The 18,797-nt window shown below is 52.0% G+C and overlaps 1 protein-coding gene across 1 annotated transcript in view; it reads left to right on the forward strand.

Annotated features, from left to right (window-relative positions):
* CABIN1 (calcineurin binding protein 1) overlaps positions 1-18,797 on the forward strand; it is a 174,519-nt gene that overhangs the window by 87,881 nt on the left and 67,841 nt on the right. The window contains exons 24-25 of the mRNA XM_019665398.1: positions 9,379-9,561; positions 14,808-15,139. Coding sequence (XP_019520943.1) covers positions 9,379-9,561; positions 14,808-15,139 — 515 coding nt within the window. The remainder of the gene's footprint in view (positions 1-9,378; positions 9,562-14,807; positions 15,140-18,797) is intronic.

Raw genomic sequence — 18,797 nt, forward strand, 5'->3', positions numbered from 1 at the left:
CCAGCTAGCAGCTCTCACCTGACAGCTGCTCCTCTTCTCCTGGCATTTGTGTCATGAGGTGGCTGCCCACCTGCCTTTGGAGAAGAAAATGCTTAAAGCTGCCCCAAGGCCTCCCTGGTCAGTGCCTAGCTTGGGGAACAGAGTGATGCATGGTGACAGACACAGGAGGAGGGACGCACAGTGAGAGATGCAGAGTGAGGCCAAGTCTTCTCCTCAGTCAAAGCATCAGGGTCCCAGTGGGGTAGAGCCACTGTGTGAGCGCATTGGGGCTGCGACATGCCTGGCGTTGCTTGGTCAGCTCTTGCTGGTGAGCATTAGCAGAGAAGGGGCGGGCGGAGAGCCCCTGGTACTCACTCACCTGCTGCTCCTTGTGTGTCTGCCCCTTTTGGGGGTCCCCTGAGTTTATGTTGTCTTTATCTTGGGCATCTGTCCAGTCTTCTCAGCCTACAGGAGGATTCCCCCATCCCACACAACCAGCTCTGCTCCCTGTAAACATGGTCTTTCCCAGTGGTCATCAGGGGAAAACTAGGACAGTTTTTGTCCAGTTGAAAGATTTCTCAAAATATTGATTCCATCCAGTTTACTTTTCTTAGAAACCCTTGTTTTCTAGTTGGCAGAACACTTATGATCTAGTCAGAGTTGCTGAAGTTTTTTATGACACACCCATATATTTTTCCTCAAACTTTCATTGAACTGATCTGATGGAATAAATAGCTGTGAACTGTTTCTAGTCTTACTGCTAGAGCAAATAGAGAAAATGCTTATCAGGAAACTTGTATCTTGTGACTAAAGAGCTCTTATACCTGGACTGTAATTCCTAAGAGTGACCAAGGGATTTGAACTAAGTCAAATCTGAGCAAAAGAATCTTCGAAATACTGTCACCCTCACACCACATGGGCCAGGCAACCTTTCTGTCACCAAGCCCAATTCCTTTTTCTCTGCATCCCCAGTTTTCATTGCTTTGCAGTTTGCCCTGTGGGTCCCACACTGGAAGTGGAGGGTGCCAGGGCTTAGAAGCAGGCGGTGTCATCAGCAGTTGGTTGGCAGATGCACATCCCTCTAAGGATTCAACAGAGGGACTTCTCTGGCCCAGAAGCGTAGAAGTGAAATGGTCCAGTGATTAACAGTAAGAGAATAAAGCATTCATCACCTTGCCACAGATATTAATTAGTGTAAGTAGGCTTGGTGTGGATTTAAGAGAATATTGTGAAGGAAGAACAGGGCGACCTATATAGCCTGCCCGTCAGTGCCAGTCTTCTTTCTTGTTGGCCCCTACGCAGCTCCTGAAGAAAGTCAGGAGCCTGGGCTGCGGGCACTCGCCAGAGTCCCGTGCAGTGTGTGTTTCCCTGCCCAGCCCGTTGGGAAGCCTGGCTCTTCAGCTGAGTCTGGCTCCTCTACACAGAAGTGTCTATCTGTTTCCTGCTCTGCCTCAGGCCCAGGGGGTCAGGAGAAGCCCCGGCCTGGGTCCATCTGCAGAATCTCCAGGTGGTGGCTGAGTCAGGACGGCCACCACTTCTGTCGGCCTTTGCGTCCCCGCTCTGGCCCTCCCGCACCAGGCCGGCAGGAGAACAGGGGCTGCTGCCACCAGGCTTGGCAACCTTTGCCTGCAGAGCATCAGCAGACTTACCTGGTTCTTCTTTGAGTGTCAGCACAGTCCAGCACCCTGGGGGTGTTCTACTGTGCCTGACCTACACCTGGGCCTCTGGGACGTGGAGGAACCCCCCCCCCCAAGCCATTAGTGCACAGCTACACAAAGCCATATCTCAGCCCATTTGGACCCTTGGCCCATAGAGTCCCAGGTAAGAACTTGACACCCAGGGATGGCTTTGTGGAGAAGGTGGGACTAGAGCCAGGCTCAGCTCATGGCTGGCCAGTGGAAGCTGGGTGTTCCCCAGGCCAGAACTTCCTTGCCCTCCCCACACATGCTGGCTTCCATGTGCCTTTATTAGTGCACACTCCCAGCATGAGGGCTTGAGCCTGTGCTGAATTCAGCTGTTGTGGAGGCAGGTGGAGTGTGGCTCAGGGAGAATTGGCCCTTGCCCAGAGGCACATAGCTGGTGGATGGGTTCTGGGGCTGTTCGTTCACTCACCCCAGGAGCCTTTACCCCTGCTCCCCCAGAAGTTTGCCCATTCATGGCCTTCCCTGTGTGCCCTGGCCTTTCCTTGGCAGTGGGCGTGGTAACCTGAGAGTTGACACACTGCAGAGGGGCCTTCTGGGAGTGGGGAGAGGCGCACCCTTCCCTTTCCTCCTGCCCCACTGCAGAATCTTCCAGGGCAGGAGCTTCCCATGCCAGGGGCTGCCCTGGGTTGCACACCCCAGTCCAAATAGCCTCTCTGATCTCTGCGCCACTCCCCACTCCCTTACTGCCACCCACCCAGCCAGATCAGCTGGCTCCAGGGCTGTAAAGCTCCCCGCTTGTTCCCTGAGAGCTGCTTCCCAGCACTTTGAGCCCATTGTTGTCTGTCATGCCCCCCATCCCATCTGGCCCAGCCCCTGAGCTGTCACTCGACAGTGGCCCAGCTGGTGGTGGGAAGATGGTCCTCATGGCACATCTTATCCACCATTTGTCTGTGGTCTCACTGAGGTCCTTATTTAGCTGCACCAGGGAAGGTCCAATTTACCAGGAAAGAGGGGGGAAAGGTGAGGTGCCATCTGCCCAGGTCAATAGAGTCATTCTTTAAGAGCTTTTTCTTTCTTTTTTTAAAGATTTTTTTGGGGAATTGGGGGAGGGGAACAGCGTTGGGGAATCAGGGAAGGGGAGCAGACAAGTTGCTGTCCTTTTTTGTTCTTCAGTCTAGTTGTGGAGGATGTCGCGTCACTGGCCCAGGTTGGTATTCATTGCGCTCTTCCCAGGTGAGGCAGATCGGTTGCCGGCCTCTGGATGGCCGCTTACAGTGGCTCTTAGCAGTTCACGCTGGCTGCCGGCCGCTCACAGAAGCTTACGGGAGCCCAGTGCAGCTCCACTGCAGCCTATGCTGGCGCCAGTGCCTCACGGCAGCCCAGCTCCAGGTTGAGCTGTTGTTCACCATCTTAGCTGTAGAGGGCGCTGCGTCACTTGCCCTCATGTGGGATCTGAACCAGGGCCCTGCTACTCAGAGCTGGTGTCCCAAGACAACTCTTAACCAACACGCCACTCGGCCGTCCGTCTCTAAGAGCTTTTTCATTCCTCCCTTTCACCTTATTGATGTCAAAGAAATGAAACTTCGTTCTATTTTGATCTGATTGCTTCTTGGTGTGAAACCTTGGGTTGCTTCTCAGTATTTAAAATCAGGATCATTGTAAATAGCCTGTGCCAACCCTCTCAGGCATACAAGATCCGAAAGGATTAGAGAAAAACTTCGCCCTGGGCCTTCTGAGTCCCCATTGGTGGCTTGTTTGCGGTGTTGCACTTGTCCTCTGTCTCCCAGGCACGCACATTCCTCAGGTGGGCAGGAACCTTGGCAAATCCCCCTCCCTCTCACAGGCCTGGCGGGAGAGGGTTGCAGCTCCAGCCAGGGTTCCTCAGTGCACAGTCTCAGTCTCCAGCTCTGACCCAGCAGGGGTATCACATGACAGGTGGCTTTTAGGGGCTTCCAGACCTTTCTCCCTTCTGTTCTGAGTTTCAGCCTTCTTCAGGGCTCCTTAGGTCCCCATGATCACCCCTGGGACAAGGGCTTGTCCAGAATCACCGCATCGCCACCCAGAGCCAATGCAGGCCTCTGCTCTCTGCCCTATGAGAGGGTTGGCTGTCTGGCTTCTCACAAGCATGTCTAAGAGACTCGAGGGAAGTGCGGTCACAGCCGCTGTCCCCACCAGGTTCCTTGGCTTACATGTGTCCTTCTCCTCTGCTGTGGCTGTTGTTGCCATGGATGTTATTTTACCAAAGACTCAGCCGAGGCCCCACCTGCCGATTGTTGCTCCCAGCGGAGCAGACACCCTGAAGCGCAGTGCCGCCCTTTCTTGCCCACACATTTCTTGGTGCAGTCTGCTGCCTTTACTGCATGCTGTGGTGCATGAGATTTCCTCACTAAGCAGCACTCAGAGGGTATTAGCATGTTGGGAGTAAATATTCGTTTGTTAAGCCAATCCCTGGTGTTTGTAATGATCACACTGGATTCCACCAAATTAGTGATTCTTTCAGGCCCACAGCCCAACAGCTTGTGAGTACATGAGCTCATCAGGCAGCATGCCAGTGCTCGTGAGATCCTCCCAGCTAGGCTTGCTTCCTGGACGCTTGCCACATGGTGTCCTGCTCAGACGTGCGATGACTTAACTGGTAGGATGCTGGCTAAGGAGTGCCTGCTCTGGCCTAACTTTCAGGACTTCTTAACCATCAGGGACCATCACTCCCATGTGCCAGGCACTAGGCCAGGCCCCAGTGGGGATCCCATGTGTGTTTTGAAGATTGAGGCAGGAGGAGGGACAAACATTACAAAATGTCAAGTGGAGGCCTGGAGCAGCCTTAGCGGCAGGGCTGGGATTGGAATGCAGGTTTGGGAGTCCAGAGGTCCGACAATGACCCTGTGTGGCCCCTGTAACCAGCCTTCCCTTTCCACACGAGGAATGGACGGCCCCCAGCACTTTCTCTGGGAGTAGTGATCACCTCACACTGGGGACTCGGGTTTGGGACTTCTTGTGAGGGCTGCAGGCCTGCCATAATTTCCATTCAGTGCTTATGGAGCCTTGGGGGTCTGGCCTTGAGAGTCAGGGAAGAGCCCCTTACTTAATGTGAGGCAGAGGGGTCCAGCCAGGTCCCTGCTCCCCCATCAGTGAGACACAGAGCTTCTGTGTTGGTCACTCTTGGGTCTCACATACGCCCCCATGTCCCAGTTTCTTATGCTCCATCAGCTCAGCTGACACTGATGACCCACAGTTACTGGGCAGTGGACATTGCAAAGGCAGCTATGGAGGAAAGAGTGCAGCAGGCTACATGGGGCTGCCTGAGAGGTCGCCATCCCCAAACCCTGGTCTGTCACCAGATGTGGGTGAAGAAGCCGGAGCAGTGGTCTGCCCTCTGGAAGCACAGGCCTAATTTCCAGTGTTCCTCTGTGCAGGCATGCCTGCTTTGGACGGTCCTGTCGTGTCAGTGTGTAAGAAACGGTCACTACCCCATCAATGTAGTACTGCTCAGGCGTTGCCTCCAGTATGGCATAAGCAAAGTTCAGAACTGAATCTCTGTAATGTCATGTCTGAGACATTAAAGATAAAATAGGTTCAGGTTCTTTGAAGCATCAGACCCTGTTTCAGGTGCTTTACATGTATGAACCTATTTAATCCTCATAACAATTCTATGAAATGGGCACTTGATCAGTTTTACATATGAGGAAACTAAAGTGTAAAGAAAGTAGGCAATTGCATAGGTTCTCCAACCTAGTCAGTGACAGAGCAGCCTGAAACAACCTTACATTTTGTTACAAGTTTGCCCACTTAGCAGCCCCTGCCTGGCACTGGGTAATTGCCTGCTAGATTACTAATGCATCATCCAATACCAGGTTTTCAAGGTAGCAGAGCAAAGGGTTAGAGGGTTCTGGGGTCTGTGTCTGACTTTCTCCTGGATTTTCTCCTAGAAGCCACTGTGGCATAGACCTTTCTGAGATGAGATGTGGTTGTAATTCATAGGTTAGATAGGGATTTACCTGTTCAAGGTCGCACAACTAGTGAGTGCCACAAGAGGAGCTTGAACTTAGCTTTCTTGAGTCCCATTTCATTGAGCTTTGCTTTGTCTTCTGATACACAGAGTTTAAGACAAAACAAAGTTTTATTTGTTTAATGCTTACATTTTATCTCTACTATTGGTTTATTATTTCTATCTCTTTTTAAAAATGTGACTGTCTGGGCCGTTTAAATGGCACTTTGGTTAAGAGCTGGCTTGGGACACCAGCTCTGAGCAGCAGGGCCCCGGTTCAGATCCCACATGGGGGCCAGTGACGCTGCGCCCTCTACAGCTAAGATGGTGAACAACAGCTCGACCTGGCGCTGGGCTGCCGTGAGTGGCTGGCGACGTCGTAGGCTGTAGCTCCTGCTGCAGTGGGCTGCCATGAGCTACCGTGTGTGGCTGGCAGCCAGCGTGAGTGGCTGGCAGCTGGTGTGAGCTGCCAAGAGCCGCCGTGAGCGGCCGTCCAGAGGCCAGTGACTGATCTGCCTCACCCGGGAAGAGCACAATGATAATACCAACATGGGCCAGTGAAGCAACGTCCTCCACAACTAGACTGAAGAACAAAAGGACAGCAACTTGTCTGTTCCCCTTCCCCCGATTCTCCAGCACTGTTCCCCTCTTCCAATTCCCCAATAAAATCTTAAAAAAAAAAAATGTGACTGCCTGAGAGTTAACAAAAATACATCTTCAAGTGGTCACAGTCTACCTTTAAATTATATACTACTTCATGTGCAGTATTAACTTAAGAACTTTCCATCTCTGTACTCTTGTTTTCATTCATTTCACTTTTACATATACTGTAAACCCAGAATATGTTGCTACTATTTTTGCTTTAGACAGTAGTCAATATTTTAGAGAAATTAAAATTACGAAAAAATGTGTTTTATATTTATCATTATTTTATTTCTGAGGAAATTCGTTTCTTTCTATAGATCCACGTTTCTCTCTGGTATAAATTCATTCTCCCTGAAGAATTAACATTTCTTGTAACACAGATCTGATAGTTAAGGAATCCTCTCAGTTTTTGTTTGTCTGAAAAAGTCTTTATTTCTCCTTCATTTTGAGAGAGATTTTCACTGGATATAGAGTTCTGGGTTGACTTTTTTTCCTTTTAGTACTTTATAGATATTTGACTTGTATAGTTTCTGATGAGAATTGTTAGGCACTGCTGGAGGAATGAGTCACCGGAGACCAAAATTGGCCTATTAGAATTTATTTGGTATGTTTGAGCTGTGGGAGCTGCTAGAAAAGACCATAACCTCCCCAAGCAAAAGGGGTATGGAGTTATATGGGAGGGAGTAAAGGAGGCTGTTCCCCCTTCAATACTTCAGGGGTTGTTTTTTTTCATTACATTGTCTATCACAACAAAGGGTTTTGGGGCATGACCAAGCCCTCCTGTTCCACATCCTGGCCTCAGGCCGCCTTCTGACCCACCCAGGCCCACTGATCATAAGCCCCTAGGAGACAAATTGACTCTTCGGTGAACTAGCAGGTACAAGGTATAAGGCAAGACAAGATGGCTTTTAGGATAAGGTGGTTTCTACATTCCAGGTGGCTTCTCCAGGCCTAAGGCAAATACAAGCTGGCAGGTACAGGGTACAAAACAAGATAAGATGGCTTTTAAGATAAGGCGGTTTCTGCTCCTGGCCTAAATATGGCCTAACAAGAATTATGTTGTAATTCTTAACTTTGTTACTCTGTACCATGATGTTTTTCTCTGCCTTCAAGACTTTCTCTATACCATAGGTTTTCAGCAGTTTGAATATGATGTAATGGTGTGATTAAAAAACAAAAATGTGTGAAGAAGTTTTTGACCTGCTTGGTGGTCTCTGAGATATCTTGATGATTTGATATCTTTCATTATTTTTTGAAAATTCTCAGTCATTATCTCTTAAAATATTTCTTCTGTCCTGTTTCTGTCTCATCTTCTGGGATCCCAATTAATATATTAGATCATTTGAATGTTCTTGGATGATCTGTTCTGATTTCCCCCCACTCTTTTTCACTCAGTTTGGATTATTTCTACTGACTATTCAAGGTTTAATTATTTTTCTCTCAACTGTATCACATCTGCCGAGAACCTGACAAAGGCATTCTACATCTCTCTTACTGTTTTTTGGGTGTTTTTTGTTTTTGTTTTTGTTTTTTTTTGTATAGCTAGCATCTCTGTTTGATTCTTGCTTATAGTTTCCATCTCACACCTGAATTCCCCATCGGTTCATGCATGTGTCCACCTTTTCCACTATAGCCTTTTAACATACTCATCATATTTATGAATCATATTAATCTTAGTTATTTTAAATTCCCCATCAGGTAGTTCCAGTATATAGGTCATCTGTGAGTCTGGTTTTGTTGATTATTTTGTCACTTCACAATGTTCTTTTCTTTTGTGCGTGTCTCGTAATTTTTATATTAAGTACCAGATATCATGTGTAGGACAGAGAGACTGAACTAAAAAACGTTTATGCCTGGAATGAGCTTTTCTCTTCTGTTTCTAGGCCATTGGCAGAGGGAGGGGGAGTGGGGGGAGTTGAGTTAGGCTAGTCAGAAGTTGCGTGGGGGTTGGGTTTTATTGTTGCTGTGGTTACCTTAAGTGTACCACCAGCTTGAAATTCCTCTGATGTTACCTTATGCTTAGAGTAGGAGCTGGTTTGCTACAAGATTTTTCTCAGTATTCCATTTCCACCTTCTCTCGATGTTCTTGTCCCTCTTCCTGTAGTACACTGCTTTATGTGTTACTCATACTTGGTAGCCTCAAGTAGGAGGGCAGGCTTCCTTCTCTGTTGTCTTGGTCCAGCCTCAGACTTAGGCAGACTGTATTCCTGTGTCTGGGAGGTGGGTCTCTCTCAGTGATTCACTTCCTCCCCCAGTGGTGGGAGACCTGGATGTTTGGTTCTTGGATGTTTCCTGCTCCTCTCTCAGGGTAGGTTTTTTTCTTTTCTCCTCCCTGAGCTACAGTGGGTCTTCATCTGTATTCTGGAGGCAACAAAGATTGCTCCCCCTCCCCTGGTGGCTTAAGGCTTTGTTCCTTAAGGGCAGAAGGGCCAGCCGGGGCTTCATGCATTTCCCATGGCAGTGGCCACTCCTCTTCTCCAGGCCTGCATTCCCTGAAGGTTTTCTCCAGCCTTCTGCCCTGCCTCTGCTCTTTCACATGGGCATTGTGGAAGTCCAAGGAGAGGAATCAGCGAGTAGATACCAATCTCCCTTGTTTCTGTGACTCCTAGAAGTCAATACTCTTGTGCCAGACCATACTTGGCCTTTAGCAACTGGTTAAAAATTTTGGCTGGATTCTTATCCACTTCAGTTATTTATGCCTACTGTATCTATATGTAGAAATACTATATAATGATGTTCTACTGTGCATCTCTTCCCAACTCCATGTTCAGCAACATCACATTGGTAGCTGGAAATCAACCATGGTGGGAGTATTTACACCACAGAAATCAGTAAATGCAACAAATGAGGGATTTTTACCCCTGAATCAATTGTTAAACATTTATCAGAACACCATTGTTAGGGGAATTCCCGGAAGGTTGACCATGGACATGGGTGCCTTTGGTGAGTGGCTCGGTGGCCTCCGGGACAGGTTGGGCTTGGCAGTGTCAGAGTGGCTGTGTTTAGGCTGTCTCCTCTGCAGGGCAGTCACCAGGCCTCCGGCAGGGAGACTCGCCTTAGTAGGCCCCTCCATGTTTGAGGTGGTGGTTCATGCTGCCACCCTCTCTCCCTTTTTTTCCCCCTCAGAGCGCAGCCAGGATAGCACTGCTGTGGCACTTTCGGACTCCAGCTCGACACAGGACTTCTTTAACGAGCCCACCAGCTCAGTAGAGGGCCCCCGGAAGCCCTATACTGAAAAGAGGCCGCCCATTCCCAGTTCTCAACCAGGACCGACCGGTAAAGACCTTCCAGGGGCCACAGAGGAAAGAGGTATGAAGACCTAACTCGGTGCTTTGATGTCCTGTGCAGTCTGGGCAGCACTGAAGAACATGGGCTCCAGAGTGGCTAGGCCCTGCCTAGCTTCTATCCTCACGCCTGCCCCCGCTGCCCTGGGAGCTCAGTTGGGCAAGTTACTCACTTCTGTGGGCCTCCGTCATCTTCCCCATAGATGGGAGTAATCGCAAGGCCACTCCCAGGGTTGTGAGGATTAAATGAGGTGACTCAGGAAGGGGCTTGTATGGTGCCTGGTACATAGTGTGCACTCAGTGACACTTGTCGTTGTTGTTATGACCCCACCACAGCCTAGTATGTGAAAGCCATGTCCATGACATGAGTGCCCCCATTTTTTTTTTCTTGATAAATGGTTATTAAAAAAGTCTTTGGATCTTAAATGTCACAATGCGTTTTCTTTTTAGTCTGGATCATATCAGGCCTTTAGGTAAAAAAACAAACAAACAACAAACTCCTTTTTTTGGTGGTGGGAGGGGTGCTGATCTTACCCTGGGGTATGCCCAGCTCTTATGGGGTCCCCAAGTCCCCTTTGTGGAAATGAATGGGCAGAGCTCCACATCTGGGCTTGCTGGGAGATGCAGGTAGACCGGGCATCCCTGGTACTGCTCTGAGACTGTGGCTGGTTGGCCAACCATGCATTTTGAAAGCTTTCCTACTCTGGCCAGGGCCAGGGCACACAGGTGTTTGCCATACAGTAACAGGAACAACCCAGACCCATGCCCGGGGGTCCCGTGCCAGGCACTGTTCTGACCCAACCACCCTAGGAAAACAGCACTCTGATGATTCCCATTTTCCAGGTGAGGAACCTGAGATTCGGAGCCGGAGCAGGAATTTACCCACGGTTGGTCTGCACCCTTAACTACTACCCCATGCTGCCTCTCTAGGTGGGCTGCATGGAGCAGGTGGAGTTGGTGATAACCTGCCTATCCCGGGGTCCCTGGCCTAGCCCCAGGAAGTTGTTGCACAGGCTCTGGATAGGAGAGTTGGGGTTCAGAAGCTCACGTGTAGGTGTGGCAGTGAGCCAGGGTCATTTGCACTAGGGAAGGCCTCTGTCAGCTCTCTGCTCCTTGCCAGCCTTCCCTACCTGGGGAGGTAAAAGGGGATGAGGCTGTATGCCCTTGAGGTTGGAAAAGGTGTTCCATTAGGATCAAGGGGACACAGAACAGGGGCCATGGATTTACCTGCCCTGGGCCCCCATCAAGAGATGAGCCCAATGCCCAGTTTCTCATGAGGTAGTCATTATGCTATCTCAAACCAATGTTGACATTCTACAGCTGACAAACATACTATTGGGTTGTTGGAAAAGTCATGAAGTATTTTTTCTGTTTTTCGCTGCAAACATGCATCATGACTTTTCCGACAACCCAATAGTTTGGAAGGGGAAGGAAGAAGTAACCTATATTCCCAATACTCTTAATACAGCGATTGTTGTTCATGTCCAGTCTTAAAAATAAGATGATTTTGGAGAGAAGTTCCAAGATGGCAGAATAGGTAAATGCTTTGCCTGCCATCTCCCAGGATCACATTAAAATTACAACTAAATTATAGAGCAATCAACCTCAAGAATCATCTGAAGACTAGCTGAACAGAACCCCTGTAACTAGGGATATAAAGAAGAGGCCACATCGAGATGGGGAAAAAAAAAGATTTTTTACTGTTGGACAAGAGAGGCCTTTCTTCTGTGCTCTGTGACCCATCAAGCAGCAAACTGCTGTGGGTGCTGTTGTGTGTCACAGGCCTCTCCGCCGTTTGGGGAAGCATGTGGCGGGGAGGCTTGGGGGTGTTTCTGAGCTCAGAGAGGGTCAGCTTTGGTCTGGCCCAGCCTGTGCAGTCCTTTCCAGACACACAAGGAGCACACCGCCTCTTCCCTCCTTCCATTCAGAGCCAGTGGGTTAAACAGACAGTGTGTGGAGCTGGCCATTGGTGAAGAAAGTTAGGTGTCAACCTTATGGTGACAGAAGATTTACGTTGGGTGGTGAACACACAATACAATCTACTGATGATGTATTATAGAATTGTACACTTGAAACCTATATAATTTTATTTACCAGGATCACCCCAATAAATTTAATTTAAAAATGGGGAAAAAAAAATGAACCAAAGTCACTGCAGTAGTTGGTGGGCTGGAAAGGAAGCACCCTGCTTCCACGAGCACGTTCCTCCCCTCTAAGCCCGGCTCTTCCTGGGTGGTGCAGTTGAACTTCCTGTCATAAGAGTAGGTGCAGCAGGAATGCGTTCTGAGCCACTCCTGGCAGAGAGCAAGAGGAGCCGAGTGCCCTCCAGGCCTGGCGCTGGTCAGTGGCGGTTTCTGACCTGCACTCTTCTGGGCTCCCAATGGGCAGTAGCCATAGCCCCCAGGGCCCCAGGGCTCTAGCAGCTTTTGGTCCCCTGCAGAAAGCCAGGATGTGGTGCCAGGCCAGTGCTGAGCGTGTGCCCTGAGTGTGCTCCACACCCTTAGCCCTCAAGACACACCCTTTTGAGTGAGCTGCCACCAGCCTGCTGCTGCTTTTATGATCATGTCATAGGGCGCAGGCCTCACTCACACATTTCATGTCCGTAGTTGAGCAGTGGGGTATAGTGGAGCCCAGGTCTGTGCCAGGCAATGGATCTGAAAGCCGTGCCCTGCCTGGCACTGAGGTGCATTTCGTCCCATGCTGTCCAGCAGGCATGAGCTATCCCTCTTCCCAAGGACTCACCTTCCTTATTTAATTTTCCACTCTGGTCTGTGCCCATGTACCTCGAGGAAAGGGGTTTCCCCATAGGTGACTGTTGCAGCTAGATGAAGCTCACCTTTTCAGGAGTCAGAGCTTCACAAAAAGTCTAAAATGTGAGTGTAGCAACAGTAAAGATTTATTTTTTTAATAGGGAAAAAAGCCACCCACAATTTCACCACCTAAACACAAGCCTGCTCTGTTACATTGCTTTGAGGGCTGCAAAGTTGTCAACAACCTGTGTGGTCCAGGCAGTGGACACGGGTGCCTGGTCTGGCTCTCCCTGCCAGCTGGGCCCAAGGCAGGCTACGGGCCGAGGATTCTAGTATAACCACCAGGCATGTCGTTCGGGGACCACCATCCTGTGGCTACACCTGCCCCTGTCCCTTCTGGTCAAGTAGAGGCCTGGTGACCGTGCCTGAGTGCCTCGTGCAGGGCAGGGTGGGGTGAGCTGGATTGGTCAGCTCCTGAGTTTTGCTCACTCGGCACATGCACTGTGGGTGTTCCAAGCCAGTCCTCATTGCCAGCAGCAGGCACTGGCCTAGGACAAAGTGGCCACAGGATGTGCTTACTTGCTTTCTGTCAATAGGAGGAAGTCCATCTTCACGCTGCCAGGGTTTGAATTGGACATCCTGCCTGGGAAGCATTGTGTGGACTCGTTGACATTTCTGACCCTGTGCCTTAACACTAAGGTGACCTGTGAGGCCCATTTAGCAGTGGGAATGGATGCTGTGGGTGAGGCATGTCACCCATCTCTTCTGGGCCTCCTCAGGCTACCCAGAACCCAGAGTGACTGGGTTTTTAATGCACTGTTTTGTTGTTCTTTATGTGTCCTTAGGCGTGTGTTCTGAGCTCTCTGGATTAATTCTTGACCAACCTACCCACTTTTCATAAGAAGTGTGTTCCTGTTTGTCTTTGTGTCTGAGCACTTAGTGCCTTATTTGAACCCTCGAGAGGCCTGCATCTTCATCTAATTTCCCCCTCTCCTGTGCCTAGCACAGGGCCGGGCCCAGAGCCATTGCTCAGACCACGTCTGTTGAGCCACATTTGAAATGTATCCTTTGAATTGAACACACTAGAAACTGGCACATTTTTGAGAAAAGCAGTGGTATCTCCTCTCAGATGTGTGCCAGCTCTAAGCAGGCACGTGGTTGCTGTCGTGGGGCTATGAGTGGATGTGCATGGGACCTACACGGTTTCCTGAGCTTTCATGAGAGGAGAGCAGTGTCGAGATCAGACATGACCTGTTCCTCAGTCATCCAGTCAGCTTCAAATGGCCCCCAGGCCCTGTGCTAGGCTCTGGGCGACAGGGGAGGGGGAGACACTCACGTGCAAAAACCCAGTGGGATCAGTGACATCAGACAGGTGGGCCCAGGAAGTGCTCTGCATATACCACCTGGGGGTGGGGCCTGAAAGAGATGCGGACACTGAGTAGAATCCCGAGGGATGAGAGCTCATGGGTGAAGGCAGGGGACGGAGGAGGAGAGGGAGTCTGTGTCCAGGGAAGGGACACAGTGGGGAGGCAGCAAAACGGAGTGAGGTGTTCCCAGTGGCCCCCAGGGCGTGGGGCCAGGAGGGATGGCAGGACCGATGGCAAGTGGCCTCGCATGCCTTGGGAGGAGCTTGGCTTTGTCTTGGCAGCCAAAGGAGTCATAGGGAGTGACTACTTCGATTCTTTCCTTAGCAAGAAGAGCAGTGGTGGGCAAGCTTGATGCACACCTGATATGCATAGTTACACCTGGACTTGGCTTGAGGGGAACTGGGGGCCTCAGTCCTTATCCACTCTGCCCTGTCCCAGCCTTTACCTGCCTGCTGCTCCAGTAGGAAAAGGGCCGCGAGGCTGAGGGCAGCCAGGGGCTCAGCACACAGCAATGGAGGCTTCAGAGTTGGTGCCTGGCTGCTTCTCGGGCCTCCTCCAGGCAGGCTGTGCCAAACTCCTGGGTGCCCAGGGGACTACCTCCCCCTTGACGCTTGCCCCCACTCCCTTCCTTCCCTTCCTCTCGGGCCAGACCAGACAGTCTCCATCTCCTGCAGCCCCTGCCGCCCAGCCCGGGCTCTTTCGTGCTTCCTGCCCTGCTCTCCTGGTTCATACACAGAAGCAGCAGCCGCCGCCCTGGAGAGGGATGTTGGGCGGACTGTGGGCTGAGGCGCTGAGTGGCAGAGCAGGTGCAGCCCTTTGTGTGCCTTTCCCGGCTGTTCCATTCTGTGGTGGCCATGGTGGCCACACCTGCCCTTTGTGGGCCGCTTCCCTGTCCACCTGCATAGGCCCTGGAGGTGGGACAGCCCTGGGCCATCATACAGAGGGGGACCCAGAGCCCAGCTCCAACCCCGCTCTCTGCAGCCTTGGGGACCTTCTGCTGTGTGCCAGCTGGGACATCCTGCTTCACAGGGGAGGAGACTGGGAGCTACGCCGGTCACCTCTGTTGACCTCTGAGGTGCCTCTGTTGCTGATGGTGGACTACCTCAAGGCAAGGCCTAAAACTGAGGTGACTTTCTTTTTCTTCTCAACTGTAGGAAAAACTGAGGAGTCCTTGGAGAGCACAGAAGGCTTCCGGGCCACAGAGCAAGGCAGCCAGAAGCCTGCTGCAGATCCCCCAGCCTCTGCCAGCATCCCTGTCAAGCCCCCAGCATCTGCACCTGCCCTGTGGGACGGGAAAAAGAGAGGCGACCCCCCGGGGGAGCCAGCAGCCTTCCCGCAGGGGCTGCCAGCCGGTGCGGAGGAGCAGCGCCAGTTCCTCACGGAGCAGTGCATCGCCGCCTTCCGCCTGTGCCTCAGCCGCTTCCCCCAGCACTACAAGAGCCTCTACCGGCTGGCCTTCCTCTACACCTACAGCAAGACTCACCGCGTGAGTGGGCACTGGGCCGCGTAGGTTGGGAGAGGAATTGCATCTCCCCAGGGTCTGCAGAGGTCCTTGAGGGTTGGTGGGCCCAATGAAGACAGATTGGGTGGCAGTGCTGGGAGGGATGAGAGAGGCAAATGCAGGAGGTGGGGTCAGTCCAAGAGTGGTCCAGCTTTCCAGGTGAGAGGTGGTGAGGAATCGAGGGAGGAACAGGTGTGGAGGCTGCTCCCACAGCGGGACCACAGGCTCGGGTACTGGCTGTGGGTGAAGGACAGGAGCCAACAGGCTCATCGCCTTTGACTTGTGAGGGCCAGTGTAGTGACTCTCACTCCACTGTCAGGTTCCCTCACCCCTGCCTTCTCCTGTCATCGTCAGCATGGTCCACCATGCACATCCTCCGGATGCTCAGGAGGCCTCCCTCCTCTGTCCCAGGGCCTTGCTTTCTCCGGGCCCATCCCCTCTGGCTATATCTTGCAGAAGCCTCCTGGCCATGTCCCTGCCCCTGGGTTCGCCTCTCTGGTGCAGCTGCCAGAGCCATCTTTACAGCCTCTGCTGCGTGGGGGTTGGGTGCTGACAGCCTCCTCCAGCTTTTTTTGGAAAGCAGATGATGTAGCAATTCTTAACAGCTGTACCCCAGGCTTAAGAGCTCCTAGGGACTTCCTAGCTAGACCTCTTCTGCTGGCATTCAGCATTTGTGGAGGGAGTGGCATGTTCTGTGTTCTTTCATTCTCTCCCCACTCACCCAGGAGGCACTAGGGAGATGGTGCCCCTGGCAGTGGGGCCCACCCCCCCATGGCGCTACATTCATAGGGGCAGACAGATTATAAACATGCAATCAAGCCCAATAAAGCAAGTCTGTTGTGACAATACTACAGAGAAGATAATGGGGTGGCATACAGGAGTAGGGGTGCCGCTGTGGCTCCTCAAAGGCACCTCTGATGCTGAGACCTTTAGGGTGGCCATGGGCAGAGTGGGGGACAACGGTGGGCTGCAGGAGAGGGCAAGCAGCCTGGGCATGTGGCGAGCCTGCCCGAGCAGCCAGGGTGTGGGCAGGGGCCACGGTGCGTCAGGGTAGCAGGAGCGAGTAGGGGCGGCTGTGGTCTTTGCTTTATCTAGCTGCTTCCTCGGTAAGGTCCGGAATCAGAACCTCCTCCCAGAGACTCCTGCCAGACGCCATTGCCAGCTTCTCTGTGGGACGTTTGAAGAACGAGAAAGGGCAGTTGGCCAGAGAGACAGACCCTGGGTTGGCACTGATTAGGTGACAGGAAGTCGTTGCTTGGCAGGATCCTGTTGGGAAACTAGGCACAGGTAGTAAATGCCCTATCACAGTAGTGACTGCCCAGCACACTCACATGGCCCGGTTGAATTTCTCAGAGCAGAGCAAGTGGAGCTGGTGTCCTCTGGCCTGGCACTGGGGGCAGGGGATCTCCTCCGGGTGCTCCATCTCTGCCGCAGGGCATCTGCCTTTCCCAGCTGCCGCTGCCCATCGCTGCTGCTGGCGCCACGCTTGAACCTGGCCTGCTCACTGCCTGCCCTGCACTTCACAATGGACCTTACCTTTGGTTTCTCGGGCCTTCTGGACCCAGGCAAACCTGGGTTTTAGTGAAACACCCTCTGCAGCAGTCTGTCCCGAAGGCCTTTGCTCCCTCCTTGTGCCCAGTGTGCTCCAGCACTGCTCTAGGAACTTTCTCTTTTCCCCTTTTCGGGAGCAGCAGAGTACAAGGCAGGAGCCCTCATGAATCGTGGGTGGAAAGGATACTAGCAACTATCAACCATCCAAGCCTTCCCCGCTTTGGGCGTCTCCCTCTTCAGACGCTCCCCCAAGCACCTGTGCAGCTCCTGCCAGCTCAGTCACTCTGAGCAGAACACAGAGCTTCCTGTGCTGAGCCCAACCAAACCTTTCCCCACTGTGGCGGGTTGCCTTCTCCAGGAGCAGATGCTGAGATGGAACTTGGGGTGCAAGATGCCTATTAGGGATCAGCCCTGTGGAAGGGAGGGGGAAGATGCAGGCTTAGGTGGAGGGAGAGTTGAGCTGCGGTGCAGGCCCCAGAGTCCCCAGCGCCCATCTCCCTATTAAATGGTTTTCATCTGCGTGGGAAAGAGCCATTGCAGGCAAAGGGCTCCCCACAGTGCCATGCACAGGCTGCTGTTACAACAAACCTGTTCCCTTGCTGGGTGAGTTTTTTAAGAGTGGAAAACAGTATTTATGCCAAAAGTAAAGAGAAATTGGAGAGTGGACATCCACAGTTCTGCCACTCTGAAACAAAAGCTATTTTGTGTGTTTCTTCCCAGCTGTAGTGTACACATACCATTGACTGTTCCTTCCAAGACTCCAGGTGCTTCAGGTCCAGGAGGTGGGGATCATGTCCTCTTACTTTATATCTGGGCACCTGGCTCAGGGTTGCACTGGGTGAGTGACAGCCCAGCATTGGCCCGGCGGCCTTACCTAGGCTTGGTCACTCCACCGCCTCCTGCACACCGTTAGAGCATCTATGCCCACAGCTTGTCCTTTTGCTCTTTTTGTGAATGTCCCCCAGGTCATTTTGGTCACCTTGTGATGGTCCCTGGGGTGGGTGGACACCGGCTGACCCAGTCACCCCTGAGAATGGGGACGGAGGCTGGCTGGCTGTCTGCCCTTTGGAAGTCAGTGTTCCTGGACAACCCCCTCATAGCTGTCAAACTTCATTTCTATGGCTCTTCTATTAGCTGTATTCCCAGGTTGGGGCCCTTCGCTTTCTGAAATGGAACACTGGTCTTGATTCTGAGAAATACCCCCTTTCTCATGCAGTAGCTCTGCCTGGGTGCCAGGTATGCTAGATGCTCTCCAGGCCACCACACACCTGGGTCCTGATTGCGCCGCCGATGGCACCACTGACTCCTTGGTTTGCTTCATTCAGACCTTTGCTGAGCAGCAGTTGCCAACTTGAAGGGCAGGTTGTTTACCCCTGGCTCCACTAAGAGCCTGAGTTAAAGCTCACCCTGCCTGGGGCATGCCGCCATCCTGGAGGCTGATCGTGATTTTGCCCAGGCCCTGGGTGTCAACTTGGCCACAGATCTGGGGACATATCTAGTGCTCTTGATGATGCCTGATGCAGAACCATTAACCAACAAGCAGCCACGGCATTCCAAACACAGCTGTTTGGTAACAGACACCTCCCACTGTGTGTACTTAACAGCAGCACATTGCTTCATAAAGTCCCGCCCTTGGGCCTGGCGGTGGTCCTTTCCTGTTGCCGTCTTATGGCCGCCAGAACATCCATCTCCACATCTTCAGAGAGGTCCCAGGGGCTGTGCGGGGTTATTCACAAGTGCCCCCAGGTGAGGTTCTGCTCGGTTCAGAGCTCCCCAGATAAGGCCTCTGCAAAGAAACTGCCTGCACAGCACAGGGCACTGCTTGCTTAGCTGCTGGAAGCAGGATTTTGGTGGGAGGGGAGGGAATGTGGGCTCCGAAGCCCACCTCACCTGAGTTCAGACCCCAGCTCTGAATGGGAACTCTTGGAGCTCAGGACTCTTGTCTCATGATGTTGCCACAGAATTGTTGTGACAGCGAGGTGAGGGGTAGGGTGCTGGGCAGTGCCCAGCACACTGTGCACCAGCCCTCAGCCTAAAGTCCTCTGTCCCCTCTCACCTCCAGTCAGGCCTCTCACCAGGATGCCATGGCCCA

This window comes from Hipposideros armiger, unplaced genomic scaffold (genome assembly GCF_001890085.2).
Source record: "Hipposideros armiger isolate ML-2016 unplaced genomic scaffold, ASM189008v1 scaffold_443, whole genome shotgun sequence".
Classification (NCBI taxonomy): Eukaryota; Metazoa; Chordata; class Mammalia; order Chiroptera; family Hipposideridae; genus Hipposideros; species Hipposideros armiger.